Source organism: Chroicocephalus ridibundus, chromosome 2 (assembly GCF_963924245.1).
Source record: "Chroicocephalus ridibundus chromosome 2, bChrRid1.1, whole genome shotgun sequence".
Taxonomy (NCBI): domain Eukaryota; kingdom Metazoa; phylum Chordata; class Aves; order Charadriiformes; family Laridae; genus Chroicocephalus; species Chroicocephalus ridibundus.
The window spans coordinates 76601816-76624655 of NC_086285.1; the positions used below are offsets into that span (position 1 = coordinate 76601816).

Consider the following 22840-nt stretch of genomic DNA (forward strand, 5'->3'; position numbering starts at 1 on the left):
TTTGCCACAGCGCTGTTGTCTTCCCTGCAAGAGCCCTGGGAGCTCTGTGGCTCCAGCGAAGCCCAGCCTCGCATTCCTGGCTTCCCAAGGGAGCGTGTTGAAGGAAGGCTGGGTGCTCAGGTCAAGGCTGCTGCCTCCACCTCCCCTCGTCTGCTGGTGCTGGTGCTGTGCTCAGCAGTCACTGTCTGCACGAAGAAATAGCATTTCCCACTCCAGCCAGTTGCTGTGCTGGGGATGGGGTCCCCCCATACTGGGTAGGGTCTTCTCATGCTCATTCACCTTCCCCAATTGAAAGGGTGTTTCTGCACTCCTCATCTCTTACAAGGAGCCCATGTTCAGTGGGAATTCCTCGCTTGCAGTATTGTCTTCAAGTGAAGTGTGTTTTTACCTTATTCATCTTCAAACACAGAAGCACAGAGGCTAATTTGCTTCTTTGTAGCATTGCGAGTGCCTTAGTAATTTCCCAGGATAAAAGAAGAGAGTAAAAGAACCCCTAAACTGCTAGAGAAAAAGAACAAACACACCCAGCACATTTCTATGGAATTCTTCTGTTTGTCAGACGTGAGCCTCCACTTGCACAAAATAATGAGGAGTTGTACTATGTAGAGCACGCTTAGCATCAAAGTCGTCACAAATGCCTCGTATTTTTTTCTAAACGGTCTCAAGGGTAGTGAAAGCTGTCAAAAATCAAAGCAGCTGGCTTCTCTGTGAAACACAGAAGCCCTTTTTACTTTGTCAAAAAACACAAATATTTTAAAATAATTGACAGAGAAGTTAATCAATTTTCATCTGATTTAGCAAAGAATACGCAGTCTCAAAATAACATAAGCATCTCTATTGATACCAACCAGATCAATATTGATATTTTTAATCCCTGAAAGAAAACAACAGCTGTCAAGAAGGCATATGCACACATTCCACTGAATACGTAACTGTGCAGGAGAAGGTGTGAGTCCTCCTTTGAATGTGTTCTCTGTACCATTTGTACAGATGTGCTTTAACGCAATCCGAAGCTCAGTGAGTGAATGCATATAGTTGTTCAACCAGCAAATCAGGCAGATCCGGCCTAATGAAACAGAGCCTACGTGATGTGTAACATCTGCAACATTTTTGGTGGGAGATTATGCAGAACTTGTCTAGAGCTGGGCGCAGGACCTCAAAAAAGTCATATAATACAGTTTCATAAGTGTGAGAGTCCCTGCTGGGATAAATGACGACAGCTTTTTGATTCTCTGTCAAGTTTTAATGTTCTCTTTCACCTGGTAGCCTCTGAATATAAACAACACGTAATCTTCCACTTTGTGCCTGTGTGCAGTTTGGCTAGGTCATGGGTCGTGACAGCCCTAGGAAGATAATTCTTGATGATCCAACCCTTAGAAGCCGAGTGAATACCACCATCCCGCCAAATGCAAATGCAGGTCTCAGAGCTGCCCACCTTAGGGAAACCCCGATAAAACCTGCCGCTTCTCCGCTTGCTCGGATTCAGATGTAGTCTGCAGAGGCTGTACAGCAACCCTGTCAAAAGCGTAATGGCAAGCGCTGGTCTCCTCAAATGAGATAACGGTTTCTTACATCTGACACCTGCTTCCCTATCATTCCTTGCACACCAGTGTGGAGGTCGTTATGTTACATACCTATGGGTAATTCCTTCTGCATGTGTAGACATAGAGATTTAAATATCTCTTCAGAGAAAACAAAACCTCCAGCAGGGTCAGGTGTGTAGACTAGCAAAACCCTTCACCTACCTGAAACCAGTGTGAGTTTTGCCACCATTTTTTTTTTCAGAGGGCTCAGATTTTAGCTTATTTTCATCCAAACTGCAGTTTTATGGGCAAAGAAGCTTTTGAGGATGAGGTTTACAAGGAAGTACAAATCTGATTTGCATTTCAACAAAATACAACAAATCTTTAAAAGCTTTTAAAAGTGAAATGAGCCTCTAGTAATTTGTAGTGGGATGCTGAAGAAATCCACTATGGCAGTGCTGAGTGGTAGTTTTGCAGTCGCCCATATCAAGCTATCAGAGGTTATTGCTTCCCTTTAATTTGCTATCTGGTACCACATTACTGATTTCCTCAAATTGATTAATTCCCACACCATTAATTGTTAAGCTGTATCTCTTTGTCTGAAAATACAAACTTTGGCACAGGAAAGAAATCCTCAACTGTTCTAGCATCACAGAATCATAACGTGCTTCGTACTTACCTGTGAACTTCTGAATAGTTTCACATCATTCAGGTTTATTTATGAATATTAATGATGGGTTATTTACATATGTGAATCATGCTTGCAGGGTGAGGGGCCACACATATGCTGGTATAAGACCAATCTGGATATACCCTTTGAATTTCTCCTCATATCAGCTGGGCAGTCAAGTTACATGGGGAAGGGGGACTCCAGTCTATAACTTACGTACAGAAAAAGCAATCAAACCCTGCTGTTAATACACTATAAAAATTGTATTCCAGTTTTTTTAATGCGCTACAGATTTTTCTTTAGATCTCTTGACTTGAGCTGTTTTCCATTAACATTAATAGGTTTGAAATTGTTCTTTGATCTGTTTGTACGGATGCGAGTTGCGTCATGGTGCTCCAACTTTTAAATTTGTGGTACACAGTAACCATAAAATTCTTGATAAGATGTGACATTTTAATCATACTTTACAGATCCTGAGAAAACAGGCAGGAGTTGTCAGCATTTTTGCATCTTGCATGCTTTTGTGTACCATATTCCTAACTGGGGTCACTACCTCCTTATTCTTGTGCTCTGTTGAAGCAAGTAATGCCTTGTTTGATGGGAGAGGGGTACTTTTCATCAAAGATGACTGTATTACATGCTAAGATTTTTTATCTGTCCTATATAAAAACTTAAGTGACCGTGTTAACATTTATTTTCGGTAAACTGGTGCAGAGGATGCTGTGTATCTGGATGACGAGAAGGAAAGGGAAGAATACGTCCTGAATGATGTTGGTATTGTTTTCCATGGAAACATCAACGACATAAAATTAAGAAGCTGGAGTTACGGTCAGGTGAGCTATTTAGACCTTCTCTGGCTGCTCCCAGCAGGACAGCAAATGAGTTTAATTGGCACCAGGCTGTGGTTGAGACTGTGGGCTGTGGAGTGCATTATTGGTCTCTCCTTCAGAAAAAACAAGGGGCATAATTTTAAAATTGTATGAAGTGGGTATATGCCTAATCCAGAAAAGCAATGTTATAATAGCTAATATTTAAAGATCTTGTTTTCGGGGCATATTTCAGATACTAAGACGCTGCCCGTTGAAAGTTACAATCATTAGCTGAGATTACCACAGTGCAGTGGTATTTTTGCTGCTATGTTATTGCTGCTTCAGGATCAAGTCGATTTGGTGAAAGAGTAGAGAGATTATTTTTTTCATTTTTTTCAGCAATAAATTGTATTGTGTTTTGACTCTTTTTTGTCCTAGCAACTCGGTGCAAATTATTCTCATCTGCTCAGGGGTATGGGGTGTGGGGTGGTCAGCTTGCCACAGGGTTCCTATGGCAAACTGTGATTTAATCCCAGAGTTTTCAATTTCCTTGCCACAGTGACAAAGGGGGGAACCTCTCCCTTTGCTGCCTGGAGACTTTCCGACACCAATCTCCGGTGGCCTCTTGCAGCCTGGGGAAAGCCCCCCCTTCCAGCCTGATGCGTGCAATTGGTGTGCCTTCAGTAACAACAGACTCTTAGTGCTTGCTTGTCTATTTTACCTAAATCTTTTTGTAAACACTAACGAGCCTGAAAATCCCTACGGGAGGAAAGAGTTAAATTGTCATGTGAGAAGGGGGGGAAAGGCATTAATGAGCAGAATTAAAACGAGCAAAACTAACCCTAAGGTGTCACTCAGAGGGGCTCCAATGGACAGTTATTGGACATGGTGAACTCTGCTCATCTCACCTCCTGGATTTTCACAACAGCATAATTAAGAAAGTATTGAAGTATTCCCCTAATGCTATGATGACAGATCCATTCAGTTTTCGTGGCACCACCCCAGCGCAGCCTTGCAGAAGAGGCCTTCTTGCTTTGCTTTCTTTCCCTCAGCTAAAGACAATCTCCAAGCTTGAGCGGGATGTGTTGCCAGTGTGCCTGCCCTGGAGAGCTCTTTGAACTCACCTCTCTCTTGTTTCTTTATTTAAGGGTACAATTTCATCTTTTTTCCTGCAGCAGCACTGCCTTAGGGAGTTCCTGCCTCTGCACCATTCCTTTGGTTGTGCCATCACTGTTGTTTGCGGGGTCTGACTGTCATCCTGATTGAGCTAAATATAACCTTTAAACAAGGTGGAGGGGGGGAGGAATTCCATAAACCGATGGTGCCTCTGATAGAAGAGATGTGGAACCAGATCCTGAGGCCAAAGCTGGGTGTGCATTTAAGTTGACCAAAAATGCCCCCTCCTGGCCCTTCTTTCCCCCTGCAAGTGCTTGTGCAGCTGTGCAGCGAATCAGACTGGAGAGCTGATCTAGCTGAATAAGCATCTCCTTGATTTTTTATTTTCCTTTTTTTTCTTCCCCTGGGTTATTTTTCGCGCTTGTTCTGTTCCCACATTTGGGATACACTCCTTGACAGATGTGAGGGGGAGGGAGAAAGGGGAATGAGTGGCTGGAGGTGGACGGTGCTGCTTAAACCAGCTGCTGGATTTATGTCCTAAGATGCTAAATTTATGGCCTATGGTGGCTTGGCCTGAGGTGCTTATATTCTGCAAATCTGGCATCTTCCTGACACAAACACCAACCTCCCTTGAGAAACTGCATTATTTATTTGGTTTTGCTAGGAGGTAGTTCTGGCTGGGAGGTTAGGGCTGTTCCATCTCCCTTTGTCATGTACTTTCATTCCTGTGTTGTGTGAAATTGGAGGACATGATTTCCACACTGTGCTGTGGTGCACCTTTTGCTGTCACTTGCCTGTGTGAAAACTGAGTGTGGCAGCTGCACCTAAGGGGGCCCAAGCCAACAGTTTTAAAGGAATCGATCATTTTATATGGGTGTAACAGATATCTCAAACTGCACAGCAATGGAGAAATATTCTTCTGGTTCCCTCGCTTTCAGTAAGATGGAGGACTTGATGTTCTTGATCTTACCCTGACAATTTCCAAGCATTAAGACAAGCATCTCCCTCATTTTCAGCAATCCTGGATGTTAAGAAGAGCATTTCTGTGAGCAAGTAAAAGTAGGAGCAGCAAGGCCTATATTATGCATATATCATAGAAGTATGCATCGTGTATTTATGACATATAGCCCTGTACAACAGTGTAAGTGAAAAGCATAAGGCCACATACAGTCATAGAAGTGAAAGGTATATGGTCATATACAAAAATACAGATAGACTTATGCATGGTAATATTCTTAGGCTAAAAAATTGCTTTGAACAATAGCAGCTGGAAGCTTTAACTCAGGTTGCAAATTTAAAAAAAACATACAGTTCAAAACTGGGTTACTAGTGGGAGACGATTCTCGCAGTTGTTCTCTTTAATAAGCAACGTCAACATGAGAGGAGGAAAGGCAAGAAAAATGGACCGAGGAAGAAAAAACAACAGACCGGTTGAAACATGGCTGTAATGAATGAGGATGGAGGTGTTCTTTGTAACGTGACTGTGATTCTTTTCTTCTAAGAAAGTGTAAATAGCCAGTCACTCAGAAAAGCCCACAGGGGATTCAGGGGAAATTTGGCTTTGGAAGAAATGTAGGTGCATAGGAATTCTCTATCTGAGAAATGTCAGAAGCTGGATGCTGTATTGAACATTTAACGTTGCTTTTTTTCTGAGAAAAATAAAATAAAACAGGTGGGCATAGAGTTCTTGTTGCCACTGTGAGTTGTCTGCTGTCCGCGCATCGAGCTGCATTAGCTTTGCAGCCCACTGTGCAAATGTAATTTTACAGCACGTGCATTTGGTCAGATCAGGCAACGTGAGATCAGATCTGCCTGCAACTGACTGTAAGAAATACAGTCCTCATTCAACCAGTGCAAAAGGTGATACAGGCCCTCTTACTTTGATTTAACTGGAAGGTCATCTACTAGAAACAGGTTAGCATGAAAAGAGAATGCCCATGAAGGCCAGCCTGACTAAATGTGTTGCTCTGTAACACAATACACGTCTGTGTGTAGGAAGAACCCCTTTGCCTCTATGTGTTTTCATGCCTTGTTTTCCGTCTGTAGTCTTTACCAGGTGGGTCTGCCAAGGTTCCTTTGTTCTGCTTTTGGTTTATTTCCATTTCCGCTTGTGTTGAGTAGACAACCTGCTCCTGTCCCAAGTTCACTCTCCCGCCCTGGCTGCCCGCTGCTGCTCCAGTTCCTCTGACATTTCAGGGCTGTCCAGCCTTACAAGTGCTATGTTTCTATTCCACTTCCCTCCACGTAGTATTTTCATGCCAAGATTGAGAGCAGGGAACTGATTTAGTTTGATTTAATGTTTTTAAACCTCTGGATATTGAAGAAGGGCAAAACCGGCTTTAGAGTTAAGGCTACTCTGCATCCTACACTACTGCAGTAGTGTAAGGCAGTCAGACTTTACAGCTTGTCCTATATCTCTTCTCCTGTTAATCCAGTTATTCCACAGGCATTCATATCATTTCATAAATGCTAAGGTGGAAGGCAACAACCCTGATAGCAATTTCTTTCCTCTTTATTCTTCCAGTATCTGCTGGCAAGATTGACAGTGTCTCATAAACCATAGATGAGAAAGACTTAATTTGCAGGGTAAACTTCTTATTGATTTAACTCAGGTCTTAGGCACTGCAGATGACTTGAAGTGCAGAAAGCAGATTTTGATCCTGTTGGAAGTGATAAATCATTGGACCAGACCAGAAGAAAAGGGAACTTGAAGCAGGAAGGACAGCTATGAGGGCCCAGAGTTTACATTGTCTGTTGTGAGGATTCTCCCTGGGAGGGAAGGTCTCCATAGCATGGTCATTCACCTGAGGTTATTTGCATCACATACGAGTGGAGTGGACTGGAGAGACTGGACCATATTGGAAGTAGGTCCCTGGGAACACTGACCCCCTCTTTCCCTTCTTGCCCAAACACCATTAATTCAGTTTTGCTCAGACTGTAAAGTGGTACTTCGTAGTGAACATCTGCTCCAGATGTTCACTCAGGAAATAGTTCAGTGCAAGTGTGGGTGATGATGAGAGAGGTGTTTGCTGAAGAGGATTCATACTGCGGGGGTACCCTGAGCGATGAGAGCCAGGCAGGCTCGAGGCAGGGGCAAAGAGAGGACTTTCCTTGGGAAAGAAATGTCTGAGGGTGGTGAAAAACGGTGGTGCCTCTGCTTTCTTGGCTTATGCCAGAGCTCAGCTGCTGCCTGTAAGGGAGAGGCCAAAGGGTACGTGGGCTCCCTGGGATTTCACCGCCATCCCTCCCATCTTCCCTGTGGCATCGGCAGCAGTCTTGGCTGTTCAGGGCTTCCTTTTCAGCTCTCTGGTCTCACCCTTGTCTCTCCGCTGCCGCTCCCTGAGCTGCTGAAGCAGCAGCTTGTTCTGGGATCTTGCTCACTTTCTTCAGGAGGCAAAACTCAGATTACCTTCATCTGCCAAGGAGCCCTAAGCCAAGCTCGGGACAGCTGCAAAACCAATCCATCTCTAGTAGCAACATGAGAGCAAAAATCCTGTTAGCCTGAATCATACCTTTAATGATGCAAACGTAGAACATAAAGCATAACATGACAAGGGGATGATCTCTGTGGAGTTTCTGTCATAGCCTTGAATATTAATATGAGATTGTGTTTTCAGTGCATCTAGAAGATATTTGTTTCATTAGCCTGCGTGTCCCTGTCTCCTGCTCTTTTCCAGGGGACAGAGGTATTTTCCTTTGCTATGCAGTTTCTCCTAAGGAAAATGAAATACATCACAGGGCAAGTTCTGTGACAAATGGTTTCTGGTCTATTTAGGCACCTCTGCCCTCAATTCATTCTTGTGCTTGTTCATGCTGGATCGAAGAAACTGTACCTTTTCACTCTATTTTTGAAGAAGACTACTTTAGGTCACTTGGTATTTTTGATGTCTAAGTTTCATAGACTAGGACTAATCCATATAATCAGCTTTTGTCTTGTCAATTTTAAACATATTTAAAAAATAATTTTAAAATGTAAGTGTCTTCAAATTAACTTTAGCAAACCATTTATTGTTCAACTTCCCAGCATTGCACTGGCTGTGTCAGAGAAGTCCTGAAATTAACAGGTCTGGAATCTGTGAAGGACATGAAGTCCTTCGCAAGCAGACTAGCTTCTTGTAGTTATTATTACAATATCTTCCTATTATATACTTGTTAGCACTTAAAATTTTATGTCCTGTCAGAAAGGTTGTGTTGTCATTTTAACCTTCTGGAAACTGGAATGAGATAGAATTGAAAATGACACTCTCTTTTCCCTCACAGCCTCTCACATTTTTTTGCTATATGTGGGCAAACATTCTAGAATAAAACTTGTATTTTTAAACTCACAACTTTGACTTGACCAGCTAATTTTGATGCTGATTGGTTATTACAACAACAATGAAAAATAACTTTTCCTTTGCTTTCCAGATTAAAAAGTGACTCAATTTTCCCTCTGTTTCCATTTTTTTTTTTTTTTATCTAGTTTGAAGAAAACATTCTGGATGCTTGCCTGTTCCTCATGGACAAGGCAGAACTGGAACTCTCTGGGCGTGGAAACCCAATCAAAATCTGCCGTGTTGCCTCTGCAGTGGTATGTAATAGATGCCTAATATGTATCAGAAGCGACTCGTAAATCAAAGACAGTATCATTTAACTGGCCCTCATTCCCTGATGTGCTCACTCCAACAGGTGCCAGATCAATTGTCCATTCTGACCTCTTGGGTCTGGCATTTTGTTTCACTCCGGTAAAGGTGAAATACTTATGTCGGCTCATTGCCTTTTCCTGAGAATGGTACCTCACTGGTAGGAAAACCACTCTTAGATGTTGCACTCCAGGCATGATAAAATTTCTTTTGACACTGTGCTCACTTTCTGGTAGCTGAGACAATTGAGAAAGGTATTTCTGCCATGTCCATGTAAGGCAGCATGATGGATGGAATTTGGGGTGGAGAACTGAGAGACTTTATGTGGACTCCAGCACTAACCTCAACACGGTCTTAAGACACTGCAATGGTGGGTGTTACTGTGTCTGATTTTTAATCCCTGAATGGCCTAGTCGGGCTGAGAACACTTACGTGTGCTACCTTGGCCCCAGAAGGAAACACCACGAGAGCTGTTCTCTTAAACACGGGGTCCACAAAACTTATCATGTTCAGAATGGAAGTACCTAAAATAACCAGAAGCAAAGAGTAAGGAGAAAACTTTCCACATTTCCATTCTTTCCATCTGCTAGGCACCAGGAGTCATGCTGTGGGTGAAAAAGCAGCCCCATCTCTAATATTCAAGGTGGGAGATTCATGCAGGATGTGGAATGCAGAGGCCGAGTCCTCTCATCTGCCTTATAGAGGTCTGAACTGATGCCTTCTGCTTTCCAGAATAATATTCTAGTTATCGAGCTAGTGTCATTAGATGTTCTACCAAGTCATCTACTAAAATAGACTGTCCACAAAACATGGCTGCTGGACATGGATGATCTTTTAGCCCACTTGTTACAGCATTTGCCCAGGCTTTAAGAGAATGAGCTCTTTGTCTTAGATGACATTGAAATGGGATCTCCAGCATCAGTGTCACACGCTGAATCTTGCATAGCATCGTGTTAAATAGAATAGCTTCAGCAAGAAGTATTGAGAACACCCCCACTTTTCTTTCTCTTTTAACCTTTTGGTTAGTGCTTTCACTGCAGACATTAGAAATATGGCTTGAGACCTTCAGATAGAAGTAAGGATTGAATGTGGTTCCCTCTTCACTGGGCTAGTAGATGTAAAGGATCCCTCGTGCAGGTACCACGGTAGCCCTAAGGCCAGGATAGTGCAAAGTTTATGAATGCAAAGAGGGGTTGGATATTACTTAGGGTTTGAGCCACTCAGTCATTTTAGGGAGATGAAATTCACCACTGGAAATCCAGAAGTCAATGGACTTTAGGTCTAATCTGCAGGATTAGGCCATAGCTGGGTGGGAGTTTTGGCCATCTGAAATCTGGACCTCTGTAAGAAGTGTCCAAGAAGTGTTGATATCCCACCTGTGTTCCTTACCCTCAATCTTCCTCAAGTTGAAACGTGGTAGAGCTGAGCACATCTGAGGAGGTGCCCCCATGCTGGGATCCTTCTGAGGCTTCCTGACATTGCAGAGCAGGTAGAGTCGCCGCTTTTTTCCTCTCTTTACAGCCAGAGGAGAGCCTGAAGATCAACACACTGCCCTGTCCTTGAAATGCCTCTTTTCTTGGCATGTTTCCCACAACAGGGAGACAGGCACAACCCCTTAACCCTTAGGTTATGACTTTAAATACTTATCTTTATTCAGTCCTAGAGTTCACAGAAAGTCGATTTTCTAATTATAAAACAGTAGTTAATGCAGCCAAAAGCTTTTAAATGAGAATTGTGATTTATTTGGCTGGCATGTGGCTGTTCCACATTAGCATAATTAAAAGGTACAAAGAGAATGAGCGTTTTGCAGAGCCTCAACTGGTTTGGTTCAAATTGCAGCTAGGAGCTGTATTGCTCGTTAATGTCTATCAGTATAGCCATTAGTCAGCAAAACTTCTTGCTTTGTATAATCTTACCAGGGGAAAACTTACACAGCAAATTCCTTCTCGTTTTCATGTGTGCTGGACCGAAGAAATTAGTTTCTACTCTAAAAATAACAGTGGACTCATTCTCCTCTCAATCCACTGTAAATCAGGAGTGATTTTATTAAAATCTCTGGACCGATACAGACAGAAAAAAAGACACGTTAAGAAAGAATCCAGCTTAATATTTCTGAGGGTTGCTTCTCAGTGTATAACTGACCATGTTTAGTAAAAATACATAGCAGTAAGAATGTTTAATGTTACTAAAACTTTCTAAATTAGCATCATGGATACTCAGTGTGGTGATTTAATTTCACCATTATTTTTAAGTGTCTGACATTCATTCAAAATTGTTCAGCGATGGAGAATCCATGGCCCTTAGCAAGATTGTTCTATTCATCTCCTACCTTCATAATTAAACATTTCTGTCTTACTTCTAGCCTAAACTTAGCTATATTCAGTCTCTCCCATCCTATCTTTATCTGCTGGGTTAAAGAGCACTGTATTATTCTGTCTCTAACATTCCTAATGCTCATTTCCTTTGTCTTTAGATCAACTCCAGGGATGATAATGGTGTGATTGCTGGATCCTGGGACAATACGTACACTAACGGGGTCCCACCTTCTGCCTGGACGGGAAGTGTGGACATTCTTTTGGAGTATTACAGTTCTAAGCAACCCGTGCGATACGGCCAGTGCTGGGTCTTTGCTGGTGTCTTCAACACATGTAGGTATCCATGAGAAAAGCTCCACATTGCTATGTGGTTCTTGCATAACAGAGAGAGCTTTCAGGTTAAACTAACTAAAATACTTCCTGGCTCTATGGTGTTCAGGAGTAAATGGTAGGGATACTTAAAAATACATGGCTAAAATAGATGCTCTTTAAATAAACCTTTGGCGTCTCCTTCAGCTCGACTGCTCTTCCACACAATTCTGTTAACTATTTATTGGTTCAGTAAAATCTGTTCAGTCACTCAGGAGGGTATGTTTGAGAGAGAGAAAGTTAGTCTTTTGGCACGTTCCACATTTCTGTTAGGAAATCTGAGATGAACAGGGGGCTTGTTATCTAGACCTACAACATGAAACTATTACCCAGTATGGGATATGTGATGGTGTTTCTGCTCCAGAAAGGCCAAATCTCACCTACCAAGGATTGTTCCTAGCAAAATTGACATGCATTGTCTCAGTGTTGGATTGCTCCCATTTTTTTTACTGTCTAGCACTTGCTAACAGCAGCATCCCAGAGGAACTAATACACTGGAACACACTGCAGCATATTATGAGTCAAGGAGGGCTCTGTGAGTATAAAAAATGTGCATTATACAGATGATGGGGACCAGACATTTGGAAACAATGCCCTTGTCAAGTGCCAATGTAGAGCCAGTAAAGCCATTCCTATGCTTATGGCACTGGCCAATAGAAGAAGCAGAACAGAAACTAAAAATGTCTTTCTTAAACCCAGATGATCTTCCTTAGAGGCACTTGCAACACATGCATTTAAGTATCAAACTAGGGGGGACCAGATCAACTTAGGACTAGGGAGATACAATGAGTATTTCTGCAGGCTTGGAGCCTACTTTTTATCAAGTACTTTTCAGCCACAGCTGAAGGTCTAATTTTTGGTCCTTGTATTTAAGACATTGAAAGGAAATTACAGAAAAACTCTCTGTGAAACCTTTTGCTTTTTCACCTGATTCAATACTGTCACACGTTGCTGTCGCAAGGAATAGCATTATACTTCTCTTTACATTATACTTCTATCAAAAATGAAGGATATTAGTCACCTGTCTTCTGCAGCAAATATGGAAATTGAATAATTAATGACAAGTTACAAGACTAGTTCTTCACCCCCAGGCAGCCCTGGACATCTCTCTGTTTTCACTTTATTTTTTCCTGTTCTGTATGTTTATGTTTCATTTTGTACATAACTTTTCTCCAGTCTAGATAATTGAATTTCATAACTCATTTTGGTTACCTGAGGTAGTTCAAAAGCTATTCAAAACAGTAAGGACCTCAGAAATAAAGCTGTCTTGTGACCACCTAGCCTACTGCTGGCACGTGTTTCTCACAGCTGCATCGGGGAATGCAGCTTCTCTTTCATGTATCTGGAGAGGTTCCTGTTTTGATTTGGAGAGATGCTAGCAAGTGCTCTGTCCTTTGACACATGAAGTGGTTCATTTTATTCCTGGCGCAGTGGGATAATGAACAATCACTCACATCCAAAGAACCTGAGAGGTTCCTTCACTTCACTGCCTGAGGTCGCATGGTCTGTACTTGATGATCCTCAGCCTTTGCACAACGCAATGGGTTCAAAAAGGCTCTAGCAAATGTTTCCTATGGTTGCAATTCCTCGCAGCAGCTTCCACGGACCACCTTGTCTCCTCTGACTGTTGCTTCATCTCACCAGCTCTCCTACGTTCCCCCTGCACTGGCCCCGAATCACTGCTTCGCCGTATTTTGCCTGCAGGCCACTGCGAAACTGGGGCAACGCAGCAGAGGCCCAGAGCCTGCTGAGTTAAACGGAGAGGCGTATTTATCTGGGGCAAAACTAGACTCGGTTTGCTGACTAAGGTAGTGAAGTCAGAGACCTGCCACTTTGTACTGCAAGGATTGCTGAAGTATAAAGTTTGTTGAGCATTATGAAATGAAAATGTTGTCCAGTGGCTGATCTGGCATGTAGCCACTGACACATACAGCTGCTGACCACTGCACAGAGAGGACAGCAAAGGTCCAAACAGCCGCACACAGATAAAAAGCTTGTTTTGAGCTGATTTTGAGTCTTTCTCAGTTGACAATATTTTACCATTGTGACCAGTCCAGCTTTCCAAGGTTACTATGTTGTACACTCTGGATAGTCATCTGTTAAAAATGCTAAAACATTCTGAAAAATGGTCATTAATCTTGAAATTGTCAGACAAATTATTTTCAATGAGCCCTGATGGCTCATGTGCTGGAAGCCTGGGAGGGCACTTGAATTAAGTTTAATCAATAGGTACATATGGTATTGGATGCATCCAGGTAATTTGTCATCCAGGAACTTGAAATGAATGTGCAGTCTTACACTTTATTGGGAATCACAGTAGTGACACTAATGAATATACAAAACCCAGCAGTAGAAGCAAGGGCTGTTCAACATTGCAGCATCGGTACTATTTTTAAATAAAAACATTTTTTCAATAAAAAAGTTTTCCCTTTCCAAAAATGCCCCTCTGTTTTATGCAGAACATTGTTGGCTCCTGAATGGGAAAACAGGAACTTTTTTTGGCTAAGACACAAATTATTTCAGCTGGAGAAGCTGAGACGATGGTCACCCTGCAGCCCCACTCTCCCCTCAGGCTCCATGCCTATTTATCAGCCAGGGTGCACCACAAACACAGAAGCTTAATGAGCCACTACTGTACTTCAGATGTAGCTATAGCATTTCCACATTTCCCAAATTTACCATTTGTCAAATGGGAAGGAGAGCCATCAGTGCTACATTGTGATGATCTGAGATTTAGGGGTAGGAGCTATCTTTTTTTTTTTATCCTCCTTTTAAGATCCTTTATGGGAAGTCACTATTGACTCCAGAATACTATTACTTAGCAATCAATACAAATTATGTAATGCATTTTGTTCAGGCTCTCTAACTCTGACATTTCACTTGCAAATAATGCAGCTTTTCCCCTTGTTAACAATAATTTTCTGCTTTATTCTTTGTGTTCTCCAAATCCCTTCTGACGGCAGATGTCAAACAGGAAAGCTCCAAATCAAACAGAAGGAGATACTTTCTATTAATTTTCTTTTTAGCACAGACTCATGATTCTCCTGGGTTACTGATACTAGGAGACTTAATATACTTTGCATTTCTTGCAAGCTCAAACTTATTTTTCTTTATACCACATTTGGTCATGCAGTTGACCCATTGCACCCAGATTTGCCCTGAAAAGCTACAGTTTGTTCACTTTGCAAGACTATTCTAAAAGTATTGGTAATCAGCTGCTTAGGTTATAACCATTGTACCCTTACACATCTTGAATGCTCATCATTTTAGGACCAAATAAAATATTTAACATATTCTATATAAAGACAGATAGGAGGAATTATTTGGGTTGATTTGACTGAATTTTCCCATTTTATTCTAGTTATTAATAGTTTCTCTCTACTCATCCTGTCATCCACAGTCTTCATATTTGTCATTCTCATCGCACTTGTCTCTTTGCCACAGTTCTGAGATGCTTGGGGATACCTGCAAGACTCATTACCAACTATTCTTCTGCCCATGACAACAATGCCAATTTACAGTTGGACTTCTTTCTGGATGATGAAGGGAAAGTGGACACCACCACCACAAAAGACTCTGTCTGGTGAGTTCTCCTAGCAACTGCCTTTAATATGTCAACCATATAAGTAGAAAAAACATAACAGCAATGCCTGTGGTTTATTTATTTCTCTGTGCATTAAACACTGCTAGTGGATGTAAAACAGAATTAATGGGTTGTTACTAGGCTGACCAATATGAAGTCCTTGTCACGTAAGGAGACAAAGCCTAGGGGAGCCCATTACTAATGTTACCATACAGTGCACATTTAAGCACACTGGAGGAGAGCTGGAATACGTTTGTGGTCCTCAAGGCCAGGTCATTTCTCAAATGGAAAGGGGTGGGACGGGCACTTTCATCAGTCTGGATCCGGGCTCAACAGGATACCTCAATATCTATAGAAAAACACCCTCCTTGTTCTGCTTCTGCCAAGTTCCTGTATTTGTAGGCTGGTTTTACATTGTGTACATGCAGTCATTGTCGCAAGTAGGTACTTTCCAAAACAAATCCAGTTCAGCTGAAAAAGAAACAAGTTACTGAAATGCTCTTGCCAGATTTGTAAAAAGAAAACTCCCTAGGAACAAGAAATGGAGTCTACATATTCTTTTGGAGAAGGCAGATCTCTAACTCGCTCTTTGAACTCTTCCTGTCTCCTGTCTGACAGGAGAAGTGTAGCATATATTGATTATATGCTCTGTTCCGCAGAAATTATGTGAGGGTTATTTGGCCTCAAGCTTCTCCTCCTTAGAGCGAAGCAGGGAATGTGACCTCTGTATTCCTATATTCAGGAGATACTTGTCCTATTCAGTGTTAATATACCTGATTTGTGTCAATGGCATCGTCAACTCATCAGCATAGCTGCTCATCAGCATGTTTCATTAACAGTAGAATCTCTGGAAGTCTTTGTATTAAAACTGTAACAAACCCATTCTGTGGTGGAGGAAACGACTGAACCTGATGCTGTAACCTCTTTTATGTGACTTTCATCATCTGCTACCAAGAGGGAATCTAAGGAAAACAACTAGGTTCATTTACATCGGAAGCTTGTAACACAACATCACAGAATGGTTGAGACTGGAAGTAAAAATCTGTTTCCTGATGTTCAGAGAGAGTTTACTGTGTTACAATTTGTGCCCGTTGCTTCTTGTCCTGTCATGGGGGGCTGCTGAGAAGAGTCTTGCCTTATTTTCTTTCCCCCAACTCCCTAACCAGGCGTTTACACACATGGATAAGATCCTGTTGAGCATTCCTATCTCCAGGCTGAATGGTGCCAGTTGTCTCAGCCTCTCCTCATGTACAGCTTCTCGTCCATCAGCCATTCCTTCCAGTTTTCTGTATCAGGAAACTTGCTGAGGGCATAATAGTTATCATCATCCAGGTGATTAATGAAAATGTTAAACAGTATTGGACCCAGTGTCAACCCCTGGGGTACACACCTAGTGACTAGGCTCCAGCTGGAGTTCACGCCACTGATCACAGTCCTTTGATCCCACCAGTTCAGTCAGTTTTCAGTACATCTTACTGTCCACTTATCTCGTCTATACTTCAATGGTTTATCTATGAGGATGTGCTGGGAGATGGTGCTAAAGTCAAATGAGAAAACAAGCCCCATGCACTGATCTCCCCTTGCCCATTCAGTCATTCGTCTCATCAGAGAAAGCTTGTCAGATTGGTCAGGCATGGCTGGCCCCTTGTAAATCCATGCTGTCTACTGCCAATCACCTTGTCCTTAATATGCTTGGAAATGTTGGCAAGAAGAAATGTCCCCAGGGATCAAGGTGAGGCTGATAAGTTTGTAGTTCTCTGGGTACTCCTTCTCTTTCTTGAAGAAAGGAGCGATACTTGCTTTCTTCCAGTCCTCAGGAACTTTACCCAGTCTCCACGACCTTTCCAAGATAGATATGAGTGATCTTAAAATGACGTCAGCCAGATCCCTCAGCACTTTTGGGTCTATCCCATCAGATCCATTGGACTTCTTTGTGTCCAGTTTGTTTATATATTCCTCCTCTTGTTCTGACTCTACAGATGATAAATTGTCATTACTCCAAACTTCTACACTGGTCTCAGGGGCTGTGATTTCTGAGGACAAAACTTAGCAGTAAAAAACAAGGCAAAGAAGACACTGAATACTTTGGCCTTTTCTTAGTCCTTGGTCACCAGGTCTTCCGCTCCATTCAGCATGAGACCCGTGTTTTCCATAGTCTTCCTTCTGATACCGATGTACTTACCTTTCTTATTGCTCTTCACATCCCTTGACATACCCCATTTGATCTGAGTTTTGGCTCTCCTAAACCTGTCCCTGCATGCTCAGACAGTGTCTCTGTATTCCTCCTGGTTACCTGTCCCTGCTTCCACTGCTTGTGTACTTTTTTTTATGTTTGAGTTTAGTTGGGACCACCTTGTTTACCATACGGCCTTGTTCCACTGTCGGTTGATTTCCTGCACATAGGGATGGACCATTCTTAGGCTTGGAGAAGGTGACCCTTGAAAAACAACCAGCTCTCCTAGACCTATCTTTCTGTCCAGTGCTGCCTCCCATGGGATTCTTCCAAGCAGAACGTTAAACAGGGCAAAGCCTACTCTCCTGAAGTCCAGGGTTGTAGTCCTGCTATTTGCTTTGTTCAATCCTGTTAGAATCCTTGGGGCTTCCCAGTTTTCTAAGCTGCATCTAGTGTATGTGGCAGCAGGACCTCAGTACATCTTATGGCATTGCTCCTTCTACAGCTCACAGAGATGTGAAGGAACAGTCACTCTTCTGAAACTCCTCTGCCTATAAATCATGTGAAACAAGACCCAGTGACTGGCTGCCCCACTGCTCAGTCCATATATACCCAGTAATGGATTATTGTTGTGCTTCAGACTTGTCACCATCTCATCTCTTCTTCTTCTCCCCTTTTTCTAACCTGATCCGTGAAACAGCTCTCACCCACTTTTGATATTTCCGTTTATTTCCTTACCTCTCCACTTCCCAGCTGTTTCCCAAGACTTCTTAATTCAGTCCTGTTTTTTTTTTTATTCTTTTGGAGCAGGGCCAGACCACCAGCTCCACTGAGATCCATATGCAACTTCACACCAGCATCTCATCCTCCCATCTTACATTTGCTATTCTTTGGCTTGATTACTTTTCAAACTGCCATGTTCATCCTTTTATTCTGCTGGTGCATTTATTAGTACATGGTGCACATAACCCTTTGGGCATGACTTAATATATTACACACCTCTTTTCATTTCTCCTTTGTGTCCTTTCTCTTCATTACTCTGTAACACTCCATGGTAGCCCACATGCCGACTTTAAATGGCTTATGTCTTAACCTTGATTTTATTTTTAATGTCTCTTTTATTCTTTCTTTTTTTTTTTAAGAGGACAAGATCAAGGTATTTATAATGATTTTTTAAATGTATTTCTCACTTTTATTTATAATGTCCTAAAAACTGGAAGCAAAGCTCTTTTTCTTTATTAATATATTATTTCTATTGCCTTGTACTGCTGGAGCTGATCTGTCTAGATTTTAAATTCTCTCAGACTTCAGGGATACTTGGAGCCAGAATTTTTAGTCCAATCAATCTCTGAGTGTGGGGCTCCCCCTGAATGTTATCTGACATTTACTTATTTTTATTAAAGATCATCTTCTCCCTCAGGATAGGAAACAACAACAACAAAAAAACACATATACAGAATTACACAGACTTTGCAAAAAGTTATTTTTATAAAGCTGGCCGGATTTGGGCCCATCAGTACTGCCTCCGTCCCCTCACTTTGTTCTCCTTGTCTTTCTTAATGATGATATAAAGACACTTAAAGAATATTTCTCTTGGATGGGAATCAAGACTCACTCCTACTGTGAGGTCCAAGCAGACCGATGTCAGTACCTCAGCAGAAACTTGCTCGAAGTCCCACAGCCCCACGAGGGTTCATCCATGGCCAGGCCCATGGAGAAAGCCCTTCTGAGACCTCTGCTCTCACATTCACTTCCAGCTCACTTTTCTCTAATTTCTCACTAAGGTTATCAGTGCCTCTCTCAACCCCAATGCCTGAGCTTATTAGCTAATGAAAGGGCAGCAGCTGGTTCCAGCATGTGCCTGTCTCATAAGCAATATGAAGTACCCTTCTTAAATTGTCTTCCAGGCATAAAACCCACCTGGTCATCTTTTATTTATTTCCCCATTGCTTTGTTTAGTCTATTCGTAATTATCTCTGTAAATATTTAATGGTCACAACATTGATCTGTGTAGCCATTCTTGCTTTCTTTAATGTCTTGGACTTGCTGTAGAATACAAAAACTACAGAATCAGTTTAACAAATTATGGCTGCGGAGCCAGCTCCTCAGCTCTGCTCACTTCTACCGGAGAGAAGTTTCTGCTACATTTTGAAGAGGCAAATGTTCCCCTCGTCCTCCTTTCCTTAATGCTCATGTGCTTTATAAGCAATGTCTTTCTGTCCATTCACATTCAATATCCTTAAGTGTATTTGATATTTGCATGGCAGCTAACCTAAAGAAATTGCCATCCTGGTGTGCCCAACACTACACCAATAGAAACCAGTAAGAAAGGTCCTGTCCCTTAGGATGAATGGAGAAAAAATGTAGAAGAAACGCATTACCTAGTTACAGAATTGAAGCAGAGCTGCCATTTTCCACACTGTTATCCCCCCTTTGGTTTTATCATCCTTCCCTCCTGCCTGCTCTTCGGGTTCTTTCACAGAACACAAAGCCAATGACACATCTGAGTTTGATTCAAAGTGAACCAGTGAAGGTTTCAGGGCAGGGATTGTCTCTCTCACATGTTGACATAACAGTTTTCAAAATCTCAGCTACCACAAATTACGTCCCCAATCTTTGGTAGCCCTCAACAAAGCTCTGCGAGCATGATTCAGCATTGACTACTCTCAGCAGCATCAAAAATTCTCTGAGTGTGCGTCATTTTCCTTGAATAATTCCTTTTTCTGTAGTGCTGCTTCATTAACTCTCCTAACTGACAAGTTTTACCCTGATCCAAGCTTTCATTTCCACTTTGAAATGTCTTGTTAGACAAGCCTCAGATCCTCCCGACTCTGCTCCATGGCTGGTTTTCACCTATTATTAATGAAATGGTCAGAGTTTAACAATCCCCATTTTGGTTGCTAATATCATTGCATGTACTAGGGGCTGTATCAGCAGCTACGCAGATGTAATTTTATTCATATCTGCTGGAGGATATGTATAATTTGTGAGCAAAATTGCCCCTTTCTCTACTTCTTTCTTCTTTTATTTTTTTGCAGTAAAGAAATTAAAACACTTTGCTGGCTTTACTGCAAGACCTTCTTCCTAGATTGTCTTTTTTTTCTTGGTTGTGCTCTCCCTTGAGCGCCGGTAGCATTGCGGGAAGTTACAAGATTTGTCTGTCTTTTCTGTTCATCGTTGAAACATCCTGGGCAGACTGTGACGGTGCTGTAGCGTTTTTTGCTTTTCCTGAGCATCCAGCCAAGTGAGGGCATTACAATGCTGAGCGCCTAGATGAACCGCTCTCAGAAATTCACCTTTCAGCATACTCTCCCAGTGGCTGGGGTGGGTTCTAGGACATCTGACCTCCCTGATTGGCATGATAGACTGGGAAGACCTTATAAGGAATCCAGAATGAGGACAGTCTTATAAGGATAGTCTTATAAAGCATATACAGGGTCTTTTTCTCAACAAACTTGGAAAACAGCTAAGCATGTTTGTTTTGAGCCATGAAAACAAAGCTACATGCTGTACGTTATGGAGTTGATCCTGAAATCTCTTCAGAAGAGGCGCCAAAGCTTCAGTCTTAATAGTTACAAAGCAGACCAAGTTCAGTGGCTTGAAGAAGATTCAAAGCTTGCTTTAGCAGACAGACTGAAGTGAAGGTGTCTGCCTGGAAAGGGATTGTAGTTTGTGTAGCTCTTCAAAAGCAACCCCAACAATCTCCAAGCACTGGAAAGTGTTCTCAAAGACATTTACATTCAGAACACAGTAGACAAATCCAAAAGCTTCTTCAACTTGCAGTCAATAAACTACAATGAAAGATTGTGGCCTTCAGGTTTTAATAGATAGGTACCAAACTTTTAGACCAAAAAATCTATTCTCTAAAAAGAACCAACTTTTTGACCCCTAAATTGGCAAATGTTGTTATTGAAGCAATGGCAGGACATAAATACACAGGTTTGTTTTGGTCTGTATGTTTCTTTCCAAGAATTTAATATTCTGGTCTCATCTCTTGTCTAAGGAACTATCATTGCTGGAATGAAGCCTGGATGACCAGACCTGATCTTCCTGTTGGTTTTGGAGGGTGGCAGGTTGTTGATGGGACACCCCAAGAGACCAGTGATGGTAATATTCCTTGAAGTCCTCCTTAGCTCTTTTTCCAATTCTTGGGTTCTGTGTGGCAAACAATGAGCTGAGCCAATGCCACCATATGGCCAGCGACAAGTTCTTGCACCAGATTACCACACTCACCTGTGCTGAAGGCCTTCTCCTGATTTGTTTTGAGCTCTAAAATAAATCTGTCCTTATTATAACACTGCTCATGATGCAAGTGCACCAAATCCTGCATGAGAAGTGCCCTGCTTGGTACAGAAGAGATGTAGTGATGTTGCCAATAGATGGCTTCTAAAATTTAACAGAACCTACAGAGGAGCCTGATCAAATTAATTCTTTTTCATTATACATCAGCCAGTTTCTGCAGCCCTTAGTAAACTTCCTGAGCAGGCGGTAGGCAAGAAAGAAAAAGTGAAAAGCCACTGCTATTTCTTCCCAGTCCTTAATTTTACAGTTCTTAAAAGACATTCTTAGCAAATTTGCAGTGAGATCTTTCTCAGCCTGTGATATAACTGAGCCCTTCAAAAATTATCTGCTTTGAGCAAAACCAGCTTTAACCACATTTCAAGCACTTGAGACGTACAGAGATGGAGACTAAAGGTACTGAACCATTAAGTAGTTCCAGACTTGAGTCTGTGTTGTTTAGAGGGCTGGCAACGTAACTTAAGCTTTTCACTTCTTCATCAGGAGTTCCTGTAAACTATTAAAAGGGTTCACCAAACCCCAACAATTCTTTTTCTTTGAGAAAATATAACATTTTGACATGGTTTTTAATTAATTTAATCTCTCATTGTATCTGTCTTCTCCCTACAGGTATGTACAGGTGTGGCCCAGCCTCGGTTCAAGCCATTAAACACGGTCACGTTTGCTTCCAATTTGATGCTCCTTTTGTCTATGCTGAGGTACGTACTTGAAAATTTTTAGTGTGTTGAGTGATATCAGTGGGACCATAGGTGAGATAGAAGATAGGGCTCCACTGCAGTTTATGGACTTAGAAGTTACTTCACATGTACTCCACGTCAAAGAAAAATCTCATAATTATATTTTGACATGCAGGCTAGTAGATGTGATACAGCTGTAATGAATGACAGAGATTTCTCTAATCTCTGCTCACCAGTGTAATAAGCAGAAAAAGCTGCTCTGGGTCAGATGAAACTTCAGGCTGTGGTCGTTTATCCATCCCAGATTCCAGCTGTGCTGGCAAATGAGTCACTAGCTCTAGCTGCTCATCTTCACCCCTTGTTAGCTGTTACCGCCTTCTTAGGCTTGCCAGCAAAGCTGCTTATGTTAAAGTTCCCTTGCTTATTTCAGTCAAAATGGTTGCATTGATTTTAAAGAGGTTCTTGCTTACCGTGTTCATTTTGGCTGCAGTGGGTCAAGGAGAGCTCACATGGGTGGTTTGACTGGCAGATCTGAGAGGGAAATATCTCCATGAGGAGCGGGAGGGCCTGGTCTGGAGTTTTAACCTCTTGCACCACCAGAGCTGGTGTGCCCAGAATTGCAGTAGCTGTAGAGCAAGTCTCTCTCTCTAATTGAATTGTATTAGGACAGAAGGAATTGAATTG

The 22840-nt window shown here is 42.0% G+C and overlaps 1 protein-coding gene across 2 annotated transcripts in view; it reads left to right on the forward strand.

The window, feature by feature from the left end:
* Positions 1–22840, forward strand: part of F13A1 (coagulation factor XIII A chain) — an 80574-nt gene that overhangs the window by 42031 nt on the left and 15703 nt on the right. For both annotated transcript variants that reach the window (XM_063325958.1, XM_063325957.1), the window contains 6 exons: positions 2908–3026; positions 8581–8688; positions 11214–11388; positions 14869–15007; positions 21184–21287; positions 22089–22177. In XM_063325958.1, coding sequence (XP_063182028.1) covers positions 2908–3026; positions 8581–8688; positions 11214–11388; positions 14869–15007; positions 21184–21287; positions 22089–22177 — 734 coding nt within the window. The remainder of the gene's footprint in view (positions 1–2907; positions 3027–8580; positions 8689–11213; positions 11389–14868; positions 15008–21183; positions 21288–22088; positions 22178–22840) is intronic.